This window comes from Lissotriton helveticus, chromosome 6, assembly GCF_964261635.1.
Source record: "Lissotriton helveticus chromosome 6, aLisHel1.1, whole genome shotgun sequence".
Classification (NCBI taxonomy): Eukaryota; Metazoa; Chordata; class Amphibia; order Caudata; family Salamandridae; genus Lissotriton; species Lissotriton helveticus.
Genome location: NC_136067.1, coordinates 705,310,837 through 705,332,663, shown reverse-complemented (window position 1 = coordinate 705,332,663; position 21,827 = coordinate 705,310,837). Strand labels below are relative to the sequence as shown.

The following is a 21,827-nucleotide window of genomic DNA, read 5'->3' as shown; positions in this document are numbered from 1 at the left end:
CCTGTTTAATTCCAATATTGAGGTCTAGCTTCACTATTAACACAGGTGATGAATACGGCCGCTCAGGTGGGGACATTGCCCTCTTGGTACACCTCTATCATTGTTCCCATCTTCAAGAAGGGGGACAAAGACAACCCATATTGCTATAGACCAATATCGTTACTGGACTCAATGGTCAGGTACTGGGGAGGGTGATCTTAAATAGGCTAAGTCAGTGGGCAGAAGAAAATACCATCCTGTGCGATGTTCAATATGGTTTTAGAGCAGGAAGGTCCACCTCAGAGCAATGCCTGAACCTCCATTTGATTTTTAATGAATACTCTGTGGCCTCGTCTTAATCTATACATTTAGGGCCTCATTTATGAGAAATTACACATCGCTGCGTGAAAGCAGCGATGCGTCACTTCTCAGTGCGCACTCCTTGCGACATACCTGACGGGTCATATTTAATGTATGACGCATCATGTCGCAAGGAGTTACAGATACGTCAGTATTTCTGACGTATCTGTAAGCGCAAAAGTGACGCATTGCTGGTGTGTGTCACAAAAGTGACGCAACTCCAGCAATGCTTCCTTTCACATGGGCAAGCCCCATGTGAAAGGGCTTGCGTCAGTCTTATGCCTGCTGTGACGCAGGCGCAAGATTTTGACGCAACGGTGTCCTAGAAGTGACGCAGTGAAATCTCATAGATTTCACTGCGTCACTTCTACGACCCTTTCTTGTGTCAATACGCCCCCTTTGCATACATTATACCTGGCGCAGGTATAATGTGGCGCAGGGGTTTACAAAGTGACGCATCTACCTAGATGCGTCACTTTGTAAATATGGCGCAACAAGGCGCATTGTTTACGCCACTGGTGCATCACAAAAAGAGACGCACCGGCGGCGTACAAGTGACGCAAGGGTTCAGAAATGAGGCCCTTAGCCTTTATGGACCAGACTTCTGCTTTCAACAGATTGAATCGAGAGAAACTTTGTACCCTGCTTAGCGGGATGGGGATAGACACAAGTATTGCAGCCCTTCTAGTCAATCTGCACTCAGAGACCTCTGCCTCAGTCCATTTCTCTCAGGACGCCACTTGTCCTCACCCTTTGAGGACCAGTTCATGTGTGCATCAAGGATGTATTCTTGACCCCTTTTTATTTACCTTGTACATAAGTGGGCTTGAGTCTGCACTGATATCAGCTGTGGTTGATTGCCCATAGGTAGGTGACTGATTCCTCCCTGCGTTATTATATGTGAACAATGCAGTCCTTATGGCTCCGACCACTCAGGGGCTGGACCTGCTCCTGGATAGGTATGTGTCTTTCATGGGGAGAATTTTTCGAACTCATATGAGATAATTGTGGGCCCCAAGTCAACTAAGAGTAATACCTTTAAGGTTGCTAATTTTCCCTTGGACAAAGTTATGGCATTGCGTTACCTTGGGGTCCTATTTGATGCTAACATTTGTTGGAAACCTCTGGAGGAGGTAAAAAGAGCTGAGTTTCTCAGATCCATGGAGCAGTTTTTAATTTTGCACAGAGGATTGGCTCTAGGCTGCAGAGTGACCTGTTAAAAATGTATCAGGCTAAGTGCATCTCCCAGCTACGATACAATAGTGAGGTATGGGGGTATGCCAAGCTGGATCCCATCAACTCAGCGGAAAGTAATTTTCTTTGCGATTGATACAGGTTTCGCACTCTACTCCAACATTCTCTGTACAGGTAGAGCTTGGGCTTGTCCACTTGTCTGATTTGATATCCCTTAGTACGCTCCTGTGTTGGATTAATATTTGGAGCATGGCAGAACCGTTGCTAAATCGAATGATTTATTGCGGATTATTTGGCTCTTGATTGGTCACACAAAATATCTTCGGTAGCCCATGTTAAAGCAGCATTTAACCACATTGGTAGGGCAAATATTTTTAATGACCCCTCTTCTCTCTCAGAGCGGGAGCTAGGGTGTGTCAAAAGGCTGTTCTTGGAGCATTCACACCCAGAGAAAGCGCACCTAGAGCTTCAGAAATCTTCAGCTTGGGGTCACATGCTGCTACAAACTGTGCAGGTGTTGGAGCCGTATCTCACCAAGGTCCGATCACAGCACAATAGGTTTCTACTGGCCAGATTCAGGTTCAACCAATTCCACAATTTTTTAGGCATCCCCTTCTGGGTGGCTACGGCCTTATGCAAGGGAGCCCTGCAACTGCGACAATATGTCTCTGCAGGATATGTTGCATTTTACCATGTCCTGTTCTTATTATAGCTGACTGAGGAAGCAATTTTTTTTATCTCTTTGTTGAAACCCCTGAATTTTAATCATGTTAGGCCAGCCTTGATGTATCTGCAGATAATTCTAACAGATCATGTTATCCTTACAGTCCTATCCTTTTTACAAGCAGCCTGGGTGTCTAGAAGATCAAGATTTGATTAACTGCCCCATTATTCACTATTTATTATGTAATTTTATCAGTATTTTTATTGTCTCTAAATTCTGATAGCGAGATTTTTGTTTTGCAGTTTTTTCCTTTACAGTGATTGCATCGCTTGAATCAAGATTCTACGATGTCCTTAATGACTTAAAATTAGGTGCCACATCGTCCTGAATTCTTCATTGAGCCATTGAAATCTTTTTTTAAATAGGGTGGTCTTGTAAGGTATCTGCACTTTATGAAGGATAGCTAATGCAGCTGGGCACAGTTGCTCTTTGGTTTTTAATGAATTTTACTTGCATTTGTATTAGCTTGCATTTATAGACGATGTGATTGTATCATACTACAAAGTAATGGACTATGCATTTTATATGATGTTGATGTTTTATGGCCAAAATTGGTCAAATAAACATATATATAACAATATGTATCCCTAGTCATACTATTTGTAACGGTCTTAGAGCCTGATTTTGAGTTTGGTGGTTGGAATAGTCTCTATCGGAATAGCAGAGGACATTAACTCTGTCATTACAAATGTACTCTGTCTGCTAAAGTTAGTGAAGACCGCTAGCTCTGTGGTCCTCTCTATACCTTCAACTGAACCACTGTCAAGCAGGTTCCTGACAACATACTAAACTTTTAGCATATGGCCACCATGGCTTTGATGTCCATTTACCAATCTTTTGACATTTTTTATTTTTCAAACCAAACTCTAAAATTGGGAGTTTGTTTTTGAAAAACAGAGGACAAATGACCCAGCACCCTGGATATTTTCTCCTAGGATGTGGGGGTCAATGTTGGGTTTTTTTCCTGTGAAAAAAGGGGTCACACTATCCACGTCAGATGAAGTAATGTCCTTCCTCAAATAGCCCCTACTGTTTGGGGCAATTAGAAGAAGTAGTCCATCAATGGAGCCAACGAGGGCTCCACTGACGGACTACTAAAAGTCCATCTGTTTCTAAATAAGGCTAGTGAATCAAGGGTTTGGCAGGCAGTCATTGGAAATCAAAACTTTCCTATCTTTCTCTTACTTATATGTTGCTATTTAAAAGATTGCATGAAAGAGGGCAACTTTCCAATTCATTTGATGGCCAACCAAAAATGGTGGATGATCCGTATATGATGTGCATGCCCTGTGCACATGTGCTTACACCACCATACATGTGTGCGTGCGTGAATGTGGTTTTCAAGTTTCAGACCATGATATCTTTACTTGAGAGCAACCATGTTTTTGTTATATTTTGAGGTGATACGTCAGTTGCTACATGTCGGGCAATGCTGCTCTAGCCCTTACCCAGTGACTGTTTTCAGGTAGTGAATGTTTCCATGTACCTTTACACCCAGCTTTCACTCTTATTTTAACATAACAAAATCGTTCCCACTCCTAGCTGTAAACGCAGATTTTAATTTCTTATGTTTAAAATAACCCCTCTGCCATGCTACAGCGATTCAAACCAAACAGTAAGATGCATTGGCATGAGAGAATACATGTTCCTGATCTACAGTGAATACGTACTTATGTACTATAAAATTTATTCTTGAACACTGCATTTTGAGTAATACCAGAGGTAGAAAACATACCGATTCTCAAGCTAAAAGGGAAAAAACACAAAAAAGAGAGAAACCCCACAAAAGGCATAGATTACAAGCCCCTGAAATAATTCAAAAAACGAAATCCATTCAAATGCTGCGGATGAATACACATTACTCTTTCTTAAGGCCAATGAGAAAAATCACAAGTTTCCAAGCACTGTGCGAAGTGTCTATGCATTCGAAGAGTGTTCTTTGCATCGCATGAGTTTTCTGAAGGCTAGCTTAAAGTCGTCATTAAAGCTTGTGTACAGCAGCGGGTTGATAAGAGAGTTGACATAACCGAGCCATGTCAAGAAGTTTGCCACTTCGTCTGACACAGTGCAAAGCTTAAGGCCCACAACAAGTTCTTTAATGAAAAATGGGAGCCAACTCAAGATGAAAGCCCCCAGAATGAGTCCAAGGATCTTGGCTGCCTTGCGCTCTCTTGAGCTGGAGATCTGCTGTTGGCGGTCCCCATTAGGATCCATGTCATTGTCATAAGGTGGAATCCTCACCGAAACATTTATCTTCTCAATTTCTGTGGTAGGGTCTGATGTAGAGAATTCCGACACACAAAATGTATGTGTTAGCTTGCAGTGAGCGAAGGAGTTGTGGCTGTCGGTGCTTCGGTTGCTCAGGTGTCGACTTGAGCCACGTTTTTGGTACAGGCTCTTGGCAGCGTGGTATATCCTATAATAGACAATGAGTATCAAGGTCAAGGGTATGTAAAAGGCCCCAAAAGTGGAGTAAATTGTGTAGACCACATGGTCATGCTTTATGACACATTCACTGGGAATACTAGTGTTGTAGTGGTTTCTCCAAAAGAAGGGTGGCATTGAGATGAAGATCGATATCGCCCACACTGTGAGTATCATGAATCCAGCCCTTTTTGGTGTCCTTTTTCGAGCATATTCAATAGCGTCCGTGATAGCCCAGTATCGATCAAGTGCGATGACGCATAGGTGAAGAATGGAACAGGTGCAGCAGGTCATGTCAATACTAAGCCATATTTCGCAAATTATATATCCCAGAGCCCAAGTGTCCATTACAATGTATGAGATGCTCAGGGGCATCACCAAAAGGGCCACAAGAAAATCTGTAACCGCCAGAGAGCATATCAGGTAATTTGCGGGCTGGTGCAGTTTCTTGGTGGTGCAGATTGCCAACATAACAGCAAAGTTCAGAAGAGTTGTCAGAATGGTTATTAATGCTAATGTCAGGGAAATGAGCAGCTTTTCAGTTACTGTTTTGGACTTGACTGTCATGATGTATTCAGTTGAGCAGTTTGTGAAATTCATTTTAGATATTTATACCAGAGGTTAGGCACTCTGGTTCATGTTCTTCTGACATAAATAGTTCTCATGTGCAGAGCTTCTCGAATTGGCTTCCTCACGGGATCTTCTGGAGACATCTTCTACTATCTTCACACAGGTGAATCTAGAAAACATAGTTTTAAAGATACATTCATTATTTAGTCTGTGGCAAAAGGCTAAAATATGCTATATTTTAACTAAATTATAATTTCTAGAGGTTGACAGAAACCATAAAGTTCAAATCATTGTACAACAACAGCCCCTTTGGTGGTTTTCTGTGTTTAAAAACAACAAGAATTACATTTAAATTCTATGATGGAGATATCAGAATTGTCAGGAACTCCCCCTGTAATTACCCTAAACTGTCCAAGGCTTAGGGTACTTCCAAGATGCTGGTGGGCACCACGGTTATAGGATCCAACCCCACTCAATGTCTATACCTATGCATACTAACTCATACTGGTTCCCAATGCTGGCCCTGGAAAGATAGGACCAGTAGTTTCTGAGCCTCTGCTTTATCTTGTGGCCTAATAGTAAACTGTTCCTCCACCTAATTACCTGACTTCACCTCTTTAGGACCCAAAACTCCTCCCTCATTCTATGTGCCCTATTAAGCTGGACCCTCTCTTATTTGGTGACACCTTCTCTCCATGAGGGGAACACCAGCATCCACAGATCAGAAAAAAAGATTTCCTAAAGCTTTAGAGGGGCTAGAGCTCTTCTTAGCCGCTCATTGATGCAGAATCCCTTCATGGTTACTGGAATTGTTCACTCTACATATTAACACCTAACGTCTCATTACGAGTTACTTTTTCATTCCGATGGGGTTGGTAAAAGCAGCTATATATTTTCACATATATATTTCAGATACTTTCAGCAGCCAAAATCTCTCAGTTAATATCCAGGGAAAATGAGAAATTACTGGGGAAATCAGTCCTGAAATTAGATTTGTTTGGTAATTCAGCATTTTTAAGGGGATCTTCAGGGTTCAGATTGTAATAGCCCAGATTTTGCCCACCCTTGGAGTTACCAATATCTCCAGGCTACTCATTCTGAGAAGCTAGGCATGATAGCTACAAAGCTGAACCATCTTTCATGCAGGTTAAGTCTACTGCACATTCCAGGTTCAAATTAAGAGGCAATCAGAATGAAGATATATTATTGACCTTCTCAGCTTGTTTCTAGACATACTTACAATATACATTCATGATCTGGGTAGCTCATTCATTTTTATGATCTTTTTTCTTTTACGTGGATAAATACAGTGCTTCCAAATGTAAATAAAAGCAACAAGGGAGCGGGCCTTTAACGGCAGGTAGAGCCTGGTACAGAGGGCTCTAAGGCTATTAGAACATTCCGCCCCTAGAGGGCAGAATGTTCTAATTTGCAAAAAAAAGGCTTCATCGAGCCCATGGGGGCTGAAATCCACTTGCACTCCGCAAGGCCTTTGTTCACAGCAACAGATGCGAACAAACATTGGATTGCAGATGATCCGAGCTTCTACCAGACATTAGAAACCCGGAGAACTCCATTGTCTTCAATGTAGCTCTCAACATTTGAATGTTCTAATAAAATGTAAGGCTCAACTCCAAAACATACATAGGTACCGCACAGCCTTCCTCTTCTCACAGCTGGATAGCAAGGTGACCATTTTCAAAGGTTTATACTGTATTTATGATTGTTCTCTATATAATATAAGCAAGATATTTGAGGTGATCTGCCTAAAACGTCTCTCTATTGAAAGGATTGTCAATAATTTGATTTTATAACTGATGCCTAATCAAACTGCAGTTTTCAAATTATTGTAGTGAATGATGTCACAGTATTATACATAGGAAAACCTTGTAAAAAGACAGCGAGCAGTTACTCCTATAAGAAGAAGATAGAAACTGAGTGAGCAACAACACAGACAGACATCCTGCTCAATCTACTATGATGTGAAAAGCCAGGTAAAGAAGTAATCAATAATCATTCACTCTTCTACCCAGCCCTTGAGAAGGAAAAATTAACATTTAATCACTGCCAGTGCAATTTGATGCTCATAATACACCAGTCATTGATACAACTTTGGCGAGAGGCTCAAACAAAAGAAATATTAATTCCAAAGACATCTTTGAGATACCATCAATCCCTTCTAAGGGACAAATGCTTTAGCTTTTATAGCACAATGGTTGAATTTTCAATTTTTTAGTTATATTGACACCTGCTATTACTAAGTAAACTCTTAGGGCCAGATGTAGGACACCAAATACCGGTATTTGGTGTTTGACATGTAGGGGGCCTTATATTTACAGGATCGGTATATTTACCGATTCGGTAAATTTACCGATTCTGTAAAATACCGATTCGGTAAATTTACCAAATCAGTAGATCCAGATGTAGGTGGCACTTCAAACAGTGCCACAGGCCATTACCGATTCGTTATTTACCATGTAATACTATTGCCTGGTAAATAATGAATTCCTGTGTACAAGCACATCTGTTCATGTACACCTGTGCCATGTGGCACACATACATGCCCTAAGTGCATGTATGTGTGTCACATGGCACACAAGCCAAAATCAGTGGTGCAACAGGGTGTCAAAGTGACACCCTGTTCCCCTTGACAATTCGGTATTTTTATCGAATCCTACCGATTCGGTAAAAAATACCGAATTTTTAGCTACATCTCATTTACCGAATCTAGAATACCGAATCGGTAAAATTCGGTATTTTGGAGTCGTTGAATGAGATGTAGCTAAAAAAATCAGTATTTTTTACCGAATCGGTAGGATTCGGTAATTACCGAATCGGTATTTACCGATTCAGTAATTGGCATTGATTCCTATGGGCCTTGAGGCCCATAGGAATCAATGTCAATTACCGAATCAGTAAATACCGATTCGGTAAAAATACCGAATTGTCAAGGGGAACAGGGTGTCACTTTGACACCCTGTTGCACCCCTGATTTTGGCTTGTGTGCCATGTGGCACACATACATGCCCTTAGGGCATGTGTGTGTGCCACATGGCACAGGTGTACATGCACAGAGGTGCATGTACACAGGAATTCGGTATTTACCATGCAATGGTATTATTACATGGTAAATAACGAATCGGTAATGGCCGGTGGCACTGTTTGAAGTACAACCTACATCTGGATCTACCGATTCAGTAAATTTACTGAATCAGTATTTTACAGAATTGGTAAATTTACCGAATCGGTAAATATACCGATCCTGTAAATATAAGGCCCCCTACATGTCAAACACCAAATACCGGTCGGTAACGGCCGAAATCGTCCGTTACCGACCAGTATTTGGTGTCCTACATCTGGCCCCTAGACTCTTAAGTAGGGAGCGGGAGTGGGACATCTATTTGAGAAGTGCAGGCCTCACAGAGTGCTCAGTAATCTAGACTCTGACTACCAATGACCTTAGACAGTCCATGACACGGAATATCTTAGGGAGAAGACGTCTTAGTTTAACCAATAATCTTAATTATGGAATTCAAAGTGTTTTTAGTAAGATGTTGGTGTATAGAACATATTAAGAGCAATCAACTATACCCTCTATATCTTTTCCTTGACTGAAGAAATTATCAGTCTACTGTGGGTCATCTTCTTGGAATGGTGTGACTTTACTCTGCTGTTGATTTGTTTTCCCGTGGCGAGATTTTCAATAAATAGTAAGGCTCTGTATCCTGCTGGTTTAATCGGTGTAAGGGCATTAAGTAGAATGGAGAGGAGGCATGACAAACATGCACTCACTGGGTTAATGAGTTGATTGATTTTAAATTCGTAAAGCGTATTAATGACTAAAAGGCGTCAAGGGGCTATAGATCGCCGTACGGAAACACCCGCTCTTAGTCCAAAATATGATATCTATAAGTAGAATAACCATGTCTTAAGAGCCTTCCTGAAGGGCAGGAGATGGGGAATGGCTCCTATGTTAGTGGAAGGGTGTTCCCGAGTTTGCTAGTGGCCGTAGAAAATGCTCTGTCGCCCCATAAGTTTTCTTTTAGTTCTTGGTACCGTGAGCTGTAGTTAAAGCAAAGAACGAAGGGGTCTAGCTGGGAGATACCGGACAAACATAGGGGCATATTATCAAGTAAGGGCGTTACATTATCGCCGCTTTTATCAGCAGGAAACTGCCGATAAAGCGGCGATAATGGGCTTGATAATATGCTCTATGAATTCCAATCAAAGCCCATGTTAGATGTCTTCGCCTTTTTGGTCATTGATACGCTTTACGAATTTAAAATCAATCAACTCATTAACCCATGTTAGATGTGAAGACATCTAACATGGGCTTCGATTGGGATTCATAGAGCATATTATCAAGCCCATTATCGCCGCTTTATCGGCAGTTTCCTGCCGATAAAAGCGGCGATAATGTAACGCCCTTACTTGATAACATGCCCCATAGTTTTCAATCTTGCAGGGTTTGGGCCTTATAGACAATGCAGAGAGACTTAAATCTTATGAATTTATTAATTGGGAGTCAATGTAGGGGAAACAAACCCTTGGGATTATCCAAGGGAGGGAATGGAGAGGCTACACGGTGTTCAGGGTGAGCTGGCCTCCAAACCTATCATGCACACACAAAAGAAGCTAGCCTGAAAAAATGGATGTTAACAAAATTTAAACATATCCTTACAAAGCACTAAGTTAGTAAAGTGCTGGGCATCTCAAAAAATGTCAAGGACTGTCCTCACACACCAGCAGGTATCATGCTTCATCATTGGCAGTCCTCGCTCTCTAAAAAACATGTTTGAAAGAGAGTGGGCCTTCACCTGGAGACAGGGAGGCACTTCTAATGTTCGAAGTACGGGCCCGTGAATAGGAGATTTTAAAAACCAATGTAATAACCCAAATACATTTATTTGCTGGGTAATACTTGGTGTTAAATACTAAAATGTGGGGATTGGGGGAACTATTACCCCATCACCACCTTTATCGTCAACATGTTCCTTTCGATGGCCCAAGTAAGTCCGTGGCATTCATCAGGACGAAAATAGGGCTCCTATCTTACCAATACGGTTCAGATGTTACAACTAGGATTAGGTGATGGTTCACTAATGTTTGGTAGCTGCCAGTCATTACCACCCTCTTCTACATGATGGTCCAAATGCTCTAGCTCTTCATACCATGGTATTGCCCATTTCCAAACAGCTTGAATAACCAGTAGACGTGCATTTCATGGTTATCAATTCTGCCTTTGCTTTATAGCATTCTATGTGAATATCTCTCGCTCTCTTCAAGCATCAGCTGTTGGAGTGACATTGTGAGTGGCTGTAGAGTTATTATTGAAGACTGCAGGTGAGAATTTTACCATCGGCTATGGGGAAAGTTTCAATGAACACAACAATGCATGAGTTATGTTATGAGTGGTTCTGGATGAGTTGTGCTGAGATGGTTGTGGGTATATTTTGTCAAATAAACTGTGGCTGAATATTGGGCAGCAACCCAAATATTGAAGAAAATGTTTTGGAGAACCAAGATTTTCTGGAAGTTGCCAAGCATACATCCTTCCACACTTGACCCTCATGGTAGTGAGGGGGAACAGGTGAAGGCATCTTAGGAAGGTAATGTGGCGTATAGAGACTTAGAAAACAAGCAGTCAAACATCAGACATATTAAGTGAATGTCCTGCCAAGTGCTTTTCTTTTGAGAAAGAGAGAAGTTCTTTAATCAAAGCACAACTCAAGACTATCTATAAGGAATATGTAGAATCTATGGATGCTACTGGGGTTCCTACAGAGACAAACAGGAGCTTTTAGACTTTAACTGGTGCAGGCTCACCATAGCGAAGTGGAGCAGCTTTCCTGTGTTCTGAGGCCCACAGGTTAACTTGATTGTTTTTTCTAGGTAGTTCTTATGGAGGTTACGAAACTCTGATCAAAATCCTTCAAAAATCTGTTAGTAAAGTTTTCAGTCAATATTTTGTTCAGGCATTAGCATTACCGAAGCTGGAGCACTCTTGGGATATCCAACTGTCGGAGTGAAGTATTTAACCACATGGTGCAAGCAATCATGCTCACAGTCACAGGGTCTTGATTGGGGGGCCCTGCCTCCTCCTCTCCAAATTCAGCTGGTGATAGTTGCAGCTACATGGGCAAATTCACTCTGATCAGGCAGATCTGGCACAGAAGGCGCAGATATCTTCCTCAGGTCCAGAATGCATGGTTGTAGTTCTCATGGTGCAGCAAATGCTTATACAGTACAGATCCTCTGGGCTTCCTCTGTGGTGATCACTGCAGTTGGCACACAGGTGAATCATAAAATCATGTTAGCTTATCTGGGATTTGCAGGGAGATCAATACACTTCCAAGCACACTCAAGGCAACTCTAGGCTGACTCCCACAGTAGCCCACTTCCCCTGGCCACTTCTTTCTCGGACTAAGGGGCATATTATCAAGGGGGTTTATCTCCGCTTTTTTGGCTTTAAAAGCCAAGAAAGCGGAGATACAATTATCTCCCTATTACCTAGCTGTCGCTAACACCAGTTAGCGACAGCTAGTAGGAGATAGCGACCATCTTGGGCCCCACTTTGCATGTCAGTGATATTTATCACTAATGACATGCAAAGTGGGCGTGCCAAGATGTTAGCGACTGGAAACAGTCGCTAACATCGCTATCTCCTATTACCAACTTTTGGAGATATTCGCGCTAAGCGCGAATATCTCCAAAAGCTAACACCTGCCCTGAGCAGTTCTTAGCCATGTTATCCAATGGGAGGTGGATAACATGGCTAAGAGCATTAGCTCGGTAATGCATGAATATCACTGACTTTTCAGCGATATTCATGCATTGCGGCCGTTTTTTATCGCATTTGCAATAAACCTTGGTAATACCAAGATTTATCTGCGATAAAAATCACCGCAGCTCAGCGGTAAAATTTTGTCTCTAACCAAGCAATAGCGATAATTATCGCTATTGCTTGGTAATATGCCCCTCTGTGTCTGGGCCTCTTCTCCTTCGGCAGAGAGCTCCTGTGCTAAAAGTCACTCTTTATCCCAAGTAGACAGACAGACAGACTCCCAGATCTCAGGCAGACCCACACAACACATTTGCAATGTGCAGACTTGAGGTGATGTCCCCTTAACTCTGGGAGAATGGCTATCAGCAGTAACACGCCAGGATCACAGAAGCTCTCAAAATACTCTGAAGAGCACCCCCAAACTTGGTCACTCTTTTTTACATGATTTCTAGAAAGGGGATGCGGATCCCCTGTAGTACAATTCACCATCACACTTAATTTTCTGGCTTCAGTGCAGACACACTCTTTGTGAAGGTGAGAGATCTCACAGAAGGTAGTGATGAGAATGGCTCCAAGTAGGAGTACCTATATGAACACAATAAGTGTGAATCTCTGCACCTGGCTGTCATCAGCCTTCTTAGATGGGCTATTGAAGTGGAAGACAAAGGGCGTAAGCCCGATCCAGGAATCGCTCGCTAATTAATAACTGAGTCTACCAACTCATCTCCATTCCCCCACTATTAACCAAATGTTCCCAGGAAAGACTAATCATCACCTGCTAATAAGTTACTGCAAGAAATTAAAGTATGAGTTGAGGGGAGGGAGAAGCCACCTAAAATAATAATCACAATCCTTGTCAGGATGAACCACTAAAGTCTCCAAATAAGCATGTGCTTAACCCTCTGGTAGCCTTGTACAAAACAGTGAGGCTTACCTTCGAGGCAATGTATAAAGTATGTATGCAGCACTCAAACAGGAAAACACGAAAAACAAAACAAGAAAAATCTCAAACCAATTTGGAAAATATAGAATATATTATTAAACAAAATGTCAAAGCAATGGCAAAAAATCAATAAGTAGAACCGGAGATAAGACTTTTTAAGTTTGAATTGAGAAAAACAGCAAAAAGCACATATTGCCAAATGCAAGTATCTGGTTGCCCGAGACCAGTTTAAAGTTAAAAGTTAAGGCCAATCATGATGGACACAGAGTTGGATACAGGGACTAGGTTCATTCCAGTGGAAAGTTAACCTTTTAAGAAACTTTTATGGGAAAAATGTGGTTGTCAAGGAGCCATGAGAGGGACAGAACTGCAAGCTGAATCCGAAGTGAGCTGCAGAAAAGTGGGTTCCCAGTGAAGAGGGTGGCAAAGGCGGGAAAGCTCTGAGTATGCTAAGTCCAAAATATGTGTCCAAGAAGGCCTCCACTCTAACTCAGAGGCAATGTGTAAATCATTTGTGCAACACTTCAAACAGTAATACAGTGAAAAAACACCTCAAAAGGATTTCATACCAGTTAAGAACAATAGAGTAATTTTTTTTGATAAGTAAAACAAGGGCAAGACAACAATTATTCAGTTTTAAAGATTTCAATGAAAATAGCGGCAAAAAGCAAAATGTGCCAACTGTGAATATCTGGTTTCCCCAGACTGGGATAAATGGCCTGATTTAGATCTGGCAGGACTCTTGTCGTCCTCCATGGGGGCGGTTACAAGTACTCCTTTGGCACTGACGGAGTCCTACCTGCCATATTTAGATGTGGCCTGGTTGAACCATCGTCCTTATCAACAGATTGTTTACCATTGTGTAAGCGGCGCACTTCTGTTGATGCGGCAGACTCCTCTGCTGGCTAATAGTACTCCGTTGTTGTCAGGCCGGTGAGTTTGTGCCAAGCCTATTTAGATTTCATCATTGTGATGGCATTGTCCTAGAGGTGTATTCTTGATGGAGGGGGTCCATGGAGGAGTGGAGACTGGTAATATTACTTATTAATGTGTCACTACACATATATGTTGTGTGTGCTGAAAAAATATATGTAGGTAATGTGTTATGCCACTTTTGTTACATAGCACACAAACAACATACACACACTATTGAATGTACAACAGGCATCACAGCACAACGCCCACAACCACCACAACAAACAAATATTTTGTTAATTGTCACTGCAGGTGTGTTCATTTTACCTTGATAAGTTGCAATATGCACAGCGTTGCACATATGACAAAAATTGCATATAAGAGCAATGTAAAAATATACAAGGCCAAAGTAAATGGTAACGCACGATTCATAGTAAAACAAGTGAATAAGAAGCTTATCTTAGATCCCAGCAACAATGGAGTTAATTAGCATCGTGGTCAAGTAGTAGCAGCAAAGGAAGGACCTGGACAATGGGGTACAAGATGGAAACAGAAGTGAAAAATGGAAAAAAGGTAAGTTTCTACCTCATTTACTTTGATTCTCCCCACTCAAGGTTGGAGGTGTTCCCGCCACAGTTTCCTTGATGGAAAGGAACAAGATGATTGGCCCAGCAGTAATCTTGGCTGCACTCCCTCCGACAGCTGCTTTTGCCTAGGATGCTGTCAAAGCAGGAGGCAAATTCTATCAGGGAGACGTTAGCACTCGGATCCACCAACATCCAAATGGAGAGGCGGACCACCAAGCCGGAGGATGGCAAAACCATTGGAAAAGTGACGGTGTGATCAGATGCACCAAGATGCAAATCAGGCCCATAGTCGCAAGTCCAAGTTGACCATAGTGGAGTGCGGGCCAGATGCAGGGACCCAGTTTGGTCAGCTGAACAGAGTACCTTAAATCCTGGTTTGCTGAGTGTTGCGAGGATCCATGTCAAAGATGCACCAGTTCCGGGGAGTGGCAATGCAGCGGTGCGAGGTCCTGAATCATTAGGGAGGATCCCATTGACCAGGGCTTCCGATACAAAGTCTGACAGTGAGGATGTGCTGCACAGTCAGGGCAATGCGATGTGTCCGTTCCCAGGAGCTGCGAGGCAGTGATGTGGAGTCTCTCGTTATCGTGAGGCTGCCATCAACAAGGGATGCAAAGGCTTGTGCTGAGGATGTGTCGCACAGTGACGGTTATGATGAGGAAATGGGCTGCAATGTGATGGGGCTTTGTGCCGGTATTGATCCACCCAGCAGCTGTGATGCATTGGTTCTGCTCAGGTTTGCAATGTGTAGCAGAGGAGATGTATTGCTTCTGCTGGATTTACAGACTCTGGCAGAGCACCTTAGGCTCACTTCCAAGGATCCAGGACTGGGGTGGCACCCTTTGCCATAGTAGACTAACAGATGGAAGAGTCTAGGTGCTGAGTTCAAGGTTGTTGGAGCCTTCTGTCCCTCAGGCTCAAGTTAGGAGGCCAGCCAACTAGCCCATGGGCCCCTTTAGAGTCCTGGGTTCAACAGATTCAAGTCCAGTCCTTCTCACCCAGGCAGGACAGCAGGGCAGCAATCCCTTAGAGCAGCAGTCCAGCCAAGTTTCAGTCCTTTCAGAAGCACAGCAGTTCTTCTTCCTGGCAGATTATCCACAGGCCCAGAAGTGTACAACAGTGTTTGAGATCCAATATGTATACCTGGTACCCTTCTGCTTGAACAAGGGCGAAGCTTCTAGAGCTTTCCCTTTGAAGTTCCCAGGCATTCTGCCTTCCCTGTCCTGGCTCTTAACTAACTACAGGGAGTATGCAGCCCTTTGTGTGGAAGCAGGACATAGCCTCTTCAATTTTATGTAGGGCTGGGCCCAGCTGTGCCCTCCCATCCTGCAAGTGATTACCCATCCAGGTACACCTAAGCTCTCTATTGTTTGTGGCTGTCTAGGGGGTATACACAAAGACCAAATGACAGCTACACATAGTCATGTGACCAGAAACAGGCTACATGCACTAAATGGCTAAAGCAGGAAAATGCTAACTTTCTAAAAGTAACACAAAATGATTATGGACTGAATGCTGAACATTGTCAACATTCACCCTCAGTCTCAGATCTGAGTTGAATCCATTGTTTTTTTGCTCACTGTGCCACCCCAGTTTGGACCCAGCCATAAGCAAATCAGTGTTGACCCTGCTACCCATGGGAACTGTCCAGCCCGAACTGCCTAGCCAGGTCCTCACTGGAACGGAAACAAGCATCCTGGGACCCGTTTTGGGGTATCACCCCTCATCAGCCAGTCTAGCTTGCACCCAGTGGCACAGTGAGCACGGGCGGGTTCAAGACCTGGGGGGCTATACTTGGGGGTTGGGACTCACTCCAGCAGAGGCTAGAAGCAGGAACAAGGCCAGGTCCAGTGAGAGACCTCTGGAAGTTTGTTGTGTCTACCCTGTAGCTTAAACAGGAGGTCAGTTAACTGACCCTTAATGTCACTTCTGGGGCCCTAGGTTCAATACAAGCAGGTCCAGTCTTCCTTTAGGTTCTTCAGACAGCAAGGCAGCCCTTCTTCTGATTCTTACAGGTACTGGAGTGTTCTATGGAGAGGTCTGTGGGGTCCACATGTATGCCCAGTGCAAGCATGTGGCTGGAGGGCAAGACTTTTCCCACTCCCTTAGCCAGTTCTGGTCAGTCCCCGCTGGATTTGGAGCCAGACTGACTAGAGACACAAAAGGGAGGCAGGCCTAGGCTTGAACTTCATCTGCTAGTGACAAGATAGGATCTGGATGGGGCTGGGGCTGGACACAGCCTCCAGACAATTCTGCAAAAAAAGGTAGCCCCCACCCACACCCAAAGCCCTTTGTCTACTGTCCGGGAGCAATACACATTCTACCAAAAGGGAGTCAACAGGCATCAGGTGACAGATGGACACTGACAGGAAAGACTTTTAGCTTCAGGCAGGAAAATGACGACTTTCTCAAAGTGTCATTTCCAAAATAGTATTATAAAATCTGACTTGGCTTTTAAATTACATTGTAAATTAGCATTAAAATGAGTCCTCAAACCATTTCTCTAGCTACTCCTGAACTGTATTTAACACTCATTCAATGTAATAGTGTTAACCTATGAGAAAGCCAACCTTGGCACAGTGAAAAACTGCCAGGGTTTGCAAAACATTACATTTACGTGACCTACTTTTTAAACACCATACACCCTGCCCTGTAGACATTTAGAGCCTACCTTAGGGCGGACTTATATGTATTAAAAAATAATGTTATGTCTGGCAAACAGTTTCTTTTACCAAGTTGAAATGAAAGTTTAAAACTGCACACCCAAGCCGCAGAGGAGACCTGCTTTACAGTGCTACTTACCTGAGTAGCACAATGAATGCTGCAACACAGCAGCAGTATTTAATTTACAGACCCTAGTGCATGTAGTCGCTAATACTGGAGAAGTAGAGTAAATGAAATGTACCAAACATACATACACCCTGGATGTATACACAGGGATGTCACTAAAGGGTTAGGCTTGACAGGTGAACACACATTTATATGAATGGGACTGTAAGCATTGCACTATCGCGTAGAAACAGTAATGGAAGTAATGGAAGCCAAAGGAATGATTCAAAAGTTACATGCTGCCACCACTGTATACAGTTCATGCCCCATTGAAATGGATAGCAGCCTTTTGTCCACTATATATTATGCTTTTGGCGGCCCTCCTGACCTCAGAGCCAGGTTCTGGGTTTCATAGTCAATTACCACCCTAGGCTTAAATAAATGCAGTGCATGCTAGGGTGAAGAGGAAATCCAGATAACAGTTTCCCATGCAGACAGTTTACTCGGGTAGGGATGCACATCAGTTTACAGCCTGTCCCAACAACTTTCTATTGAAATCATTAAGCCCTGGCCACACAATAAAATTGCACATATCATCAATTTTAGTGCCAACTTTACTTTGGAGAGAATCAGACACAATGAGCCATTATTATGGTAGGCTGCACCTATCACAAAGCAAAAGTAGGTATTTTAGAAGAGTTCAATTGAACATAACTTATAAAGAGTGGTCAAAGTGTTGGATGGTAATTCAGAAAACCTGTTGTTATTAGAAGCATGATCTTATGTTATTTAAGAGTGTGACTGCAGCAAGACATCAAGTCAACATCAGAACTAGAAATTGTAGATGTCAAATTTATTTTGAAAAGTTATCTTGTCACTGTAATGCAATCATGTTCATCATGTAAGAGTCCGCAAATCACCACGCCAAAAGTGAAAACTACTAAAACTTCAATTTTTTGTCTTGCGTATTAGAGCTGGATTTACACATGCACAAAGTTTTCATCAGTTGGAATGGTGATGCTTTTCTTTTAGCAAAAGTGTAATCAAAACCAAAAATACATTTTCAACCTTTTTAATTAGTAATAACAACCTTTTTCTACACTAGAATTTAACTTCTGAAACTTTAAAAAGTGTTTGTGTACTTTTGTTAAAATATAAAAGAAAGTATTTTGACTATTATTGTTAAAGTGGGTATTGCTTAACACCAAGTAAGACGAACATTGAATATTTAAAAATGTTCGGAAAATGCTAACAATTACGTAATTTGTAAAGTTCCCAAACAATGCCAATGGTATTAAATCTAAGGGATCTATTACAATGGCGGGCGGACCTTGTTGTATCAGGAAATGGGACCGCCTGCTATGTGTGTGGCGGTACTGCAAATAAACTGGCGGGCGCATTCCGCATTTTTTACATTACGGTGGGCGGTGCTGTCAGCAGCACCTGCCGCAATGTAAAAAACTAAACAACAGACGGGAAGCGCCACTACTGATCTTCTGTTTGTCTTCTTACTCAACAACCCAGAGCAAAGACAACTTATCAAAGCTGGGGCATACTATTCAATAGCTTTTTATTTTACAAATTCAATTTGAAAACAATGGGGCTAGGTATTAGGTCTGCTACCTGAGTATACAATTATTTACAATTAATTAAAAATGTATTCATTCTTTTAAATCAAATAAGTCATGGTAATTAGGTGAACAATAGGTGTAAGCAAATTCAAATTCAAATTCAAAGGTAGCAGACCTAATACCTAGCCCCATTGTTTTCCAGTATTCAATCGGGCTAAGTATTGTGATATGAATGCATGAATGTTTGCGGTATGACTGTGATATGATTGACTTTGAAATGGATGATTGATATTTTTGCTCTATTTCTGTGTCCTTATTTTCTTTGTTGTTTAAAAATGTTTTTGTTGTTTTGACAATATATGATGAAAGTTTAAATAAATGTACTTTCAAATTGAATTTGTAAAATAAAAAGCTATTGAATAGTATGCCCCAGCTTTGATAAGTTGTCTTTGCTCTGGGTTGTTGAGTAAGAAGACAAACAGAAGATCAGTAGTGGCACTTCCCCTCTGTTGTTTAGTGATTACGGCTCAGCCTTACTGATTAGAGCCCACCCCAGTTGTTGTTGGGGTGCAATGTAAAAAAGGCATTTGTGCATGCAAATGCAGGGGGGTACCACAGGTACCCCCCATGTGCACCCCACACTCCCCAACACCCTGGAGGCCCATAACGGGCCCCACATGCAGACTCCACATGCTATTCCATGGCGGCAACGCAAACTTGTGAATAAGGCCACAGTAGGTAAGCGCAGGGTGTGCACCATTGGCATGAAAGGTAAATGCCACATGTGGGCTCCGGAGTATATTTACACAACCCACATATGGCTCTAACATCATAGCCCCAAGTTTATCATTCTCATTTTCAAAGTATGCCTAACACTCAACAGAAATGGACCAACAACAGGGTGGTGGAGTTCTAAACATAATTTATAACATTTAACAAACAACTACCATGGTAAAGATCGCTGAACACAGTATGAATCCTTATTAGCCGTTCACTACTCCTCGCCTACACAACATCTTGTTTCTTCTAATCTAACAACCACCTCCACACAAAGCAACTTTCATGGATATCTTCCAGGACTCTGCATCAGAAAACACAAAATATGACCCTAATGTATGTATTCTAGGGGACATCAATGTCTGTTTTGACTGGTTCACTCTCCACCAGCCATAGGACTACTCAATAACCTGATATCACAGAATTACCACCCACTTTTCACCTGTGCCAAACATGATGCAGGCCATAATTTTAATGCCACATTTGCCTTAAAAGACCTAATGTCAGTCGAAGATAAGCAATTGATTTTAGTGTCCAACATCTCATTAATTTCAATTTAAACCTACCAATGATGCTACTCTCTTTAACAACATTGAACAACATTTCATTTACCAGACCATAGAGCGTTTCAGCATAGACTTATTCAGGATGAAATTCCTGAAGATGCAATTAATGAATTCACTGATGTCCATAAACCAATTTCATACTGACTCCCTTTAAAGCCTCTAGTCACAGGGAACCACAACAGAAGATGGGCTGGCTTATTTCAAACATAAATCCATTAAATCAGAAAATAAGAGTACTGGGAAGTAAGTGGAGGAAACATATGGCCAAACAGATAATATCCTGGCAAAAAACAATCAGTAATTACGAAATACCAATGAAAACTGACAAATCTTACCATTCTCAATGCAATATCACATAAGGACTATTCAAAATCGAAAAATCAGATTGCACTCTGGAGTGCACCAATTGTCCCAAGAACTACATGACTTTCTTAAAGAACACTTAAAATCCCAAGGTCTATGAGACCCACTTCCTAACACACACTAACACACACACAAAGCTATTCTCTTTTAGCCTTCTGTCTTCCATAACCTTCAGTATAATTACCACAAGAAAATACCAACCACCTAATGATCTCTATACATAACGAGGGCAAATAGCTAACTCTGAAAATTAGCTAAACATAAGATAAGTTGTAACTAAAATAGGGTATACTGACATGCAGATGCTGTATGTCTTTTGTTGTTTTGTTTCTTTGTTTCTTCTTAACTACAGGTAAGATTGGCCTCGGTCATTTCAAATGGAACACAGAACCACTTCTAGTAACTACACAAGTTGTGTAAGTACACATTCTTTGCATTGGTCCTGAAGAAAGCCCCATAGACCCGGCTGGGCACAGTGGGGCTGAAACATGTCGGCCTAACTTTTAACTAATGCATAGAGGATCTAGTAACCTGATCCATAACTACCCACACATCTTTTTAATTTCTTGAATCATCTTTTGAGCCAATAAATACATACCTTTTGAAGATGGGCTAGAGAATTTTAACTCACTATTTTTGAGCACTTAAAGATATTCTCTCTGGACACTACTACGCATCTAGTGGTTTCCTCCGGGTAGAGGTTAGCATACAACAAAACAAAGGACCCTATGATGATGCACTAACTCAGCATAATTGGCAGAGAATCAAGATATACCGCCTTTCCATCTACGTGCGTGTATGAGGTTTTTTTTTATCACAGTCAATCAGTACCATAAACAACCCTGGCTACGTAGTTACAAGTGGTCCATTCCCCCTCATTTGATTTTTGATTTAAAAGAAACAAACCATCTAGCATCACTCACCATTTATTGCATTACATGCTGACCCATGGCTCCCAAACTTATTTAAGATCATTCTCATAGCTACCCCTGTAGCCAGTGTGGTTAGAGCTCCAAATGATCAATGCCAGCCATCAGGAGAATTCTTCAGGAAACTGAAAATTGTTCGTATCATGTTTGTCCTGTGGAAGCAAAGACTAGACCTCAAGTTTCCGACAAATTCCAGATCAATATCAAATTGCCCATTTGGGGGTAAACAAATTGATACGGTAGCAATCATTTGGATCTCAGATTTCCTGGAGAAAAACGACCTCTTCTCTGACCAACAAGAAGGCTTTAGACCTGACAAAAACACTAAACCGACATCAATTACTGCTCTGATGACCTCCAGAACACAGTTGA

The 21,827-nt window shown here is 42.0% G+C and overlaps 1 protein-coding gene across 1 annotated transcript; it reads right to left on the bottom strand.

Annotated features, from left to right (window-relative positions):
* Positions 1-3,845: 3,845 nt before the first annotated feature.
* HTR1E (5-hydroxytryptamine receptor 1E) lies at positions 3,846-5,281 on the bottom strand. The gene has a single exon (XM_078646825.1). The coding sequence runs from the start codon at positions 5,279-5,281 to the stop codon at positions 4,175-4,177; it is 1,107 nt and encodes a 368-aa protein (XP_078502951.1). The 3' UTR covers positions 3,846-4,174.
* Between the last annotated feature and the right edge of the window lie 16,546 nt (positions 5,282-21,827).

Excerpts from the sequence above, each read along its gene's own strand:
- HTR1E (XM_078646825.1), bottom strand. The coding sequence starts at position 5,281 with ATGAATTTCACAAACTGCTCAACTGAATACATCATGACAGTCAAGTCC.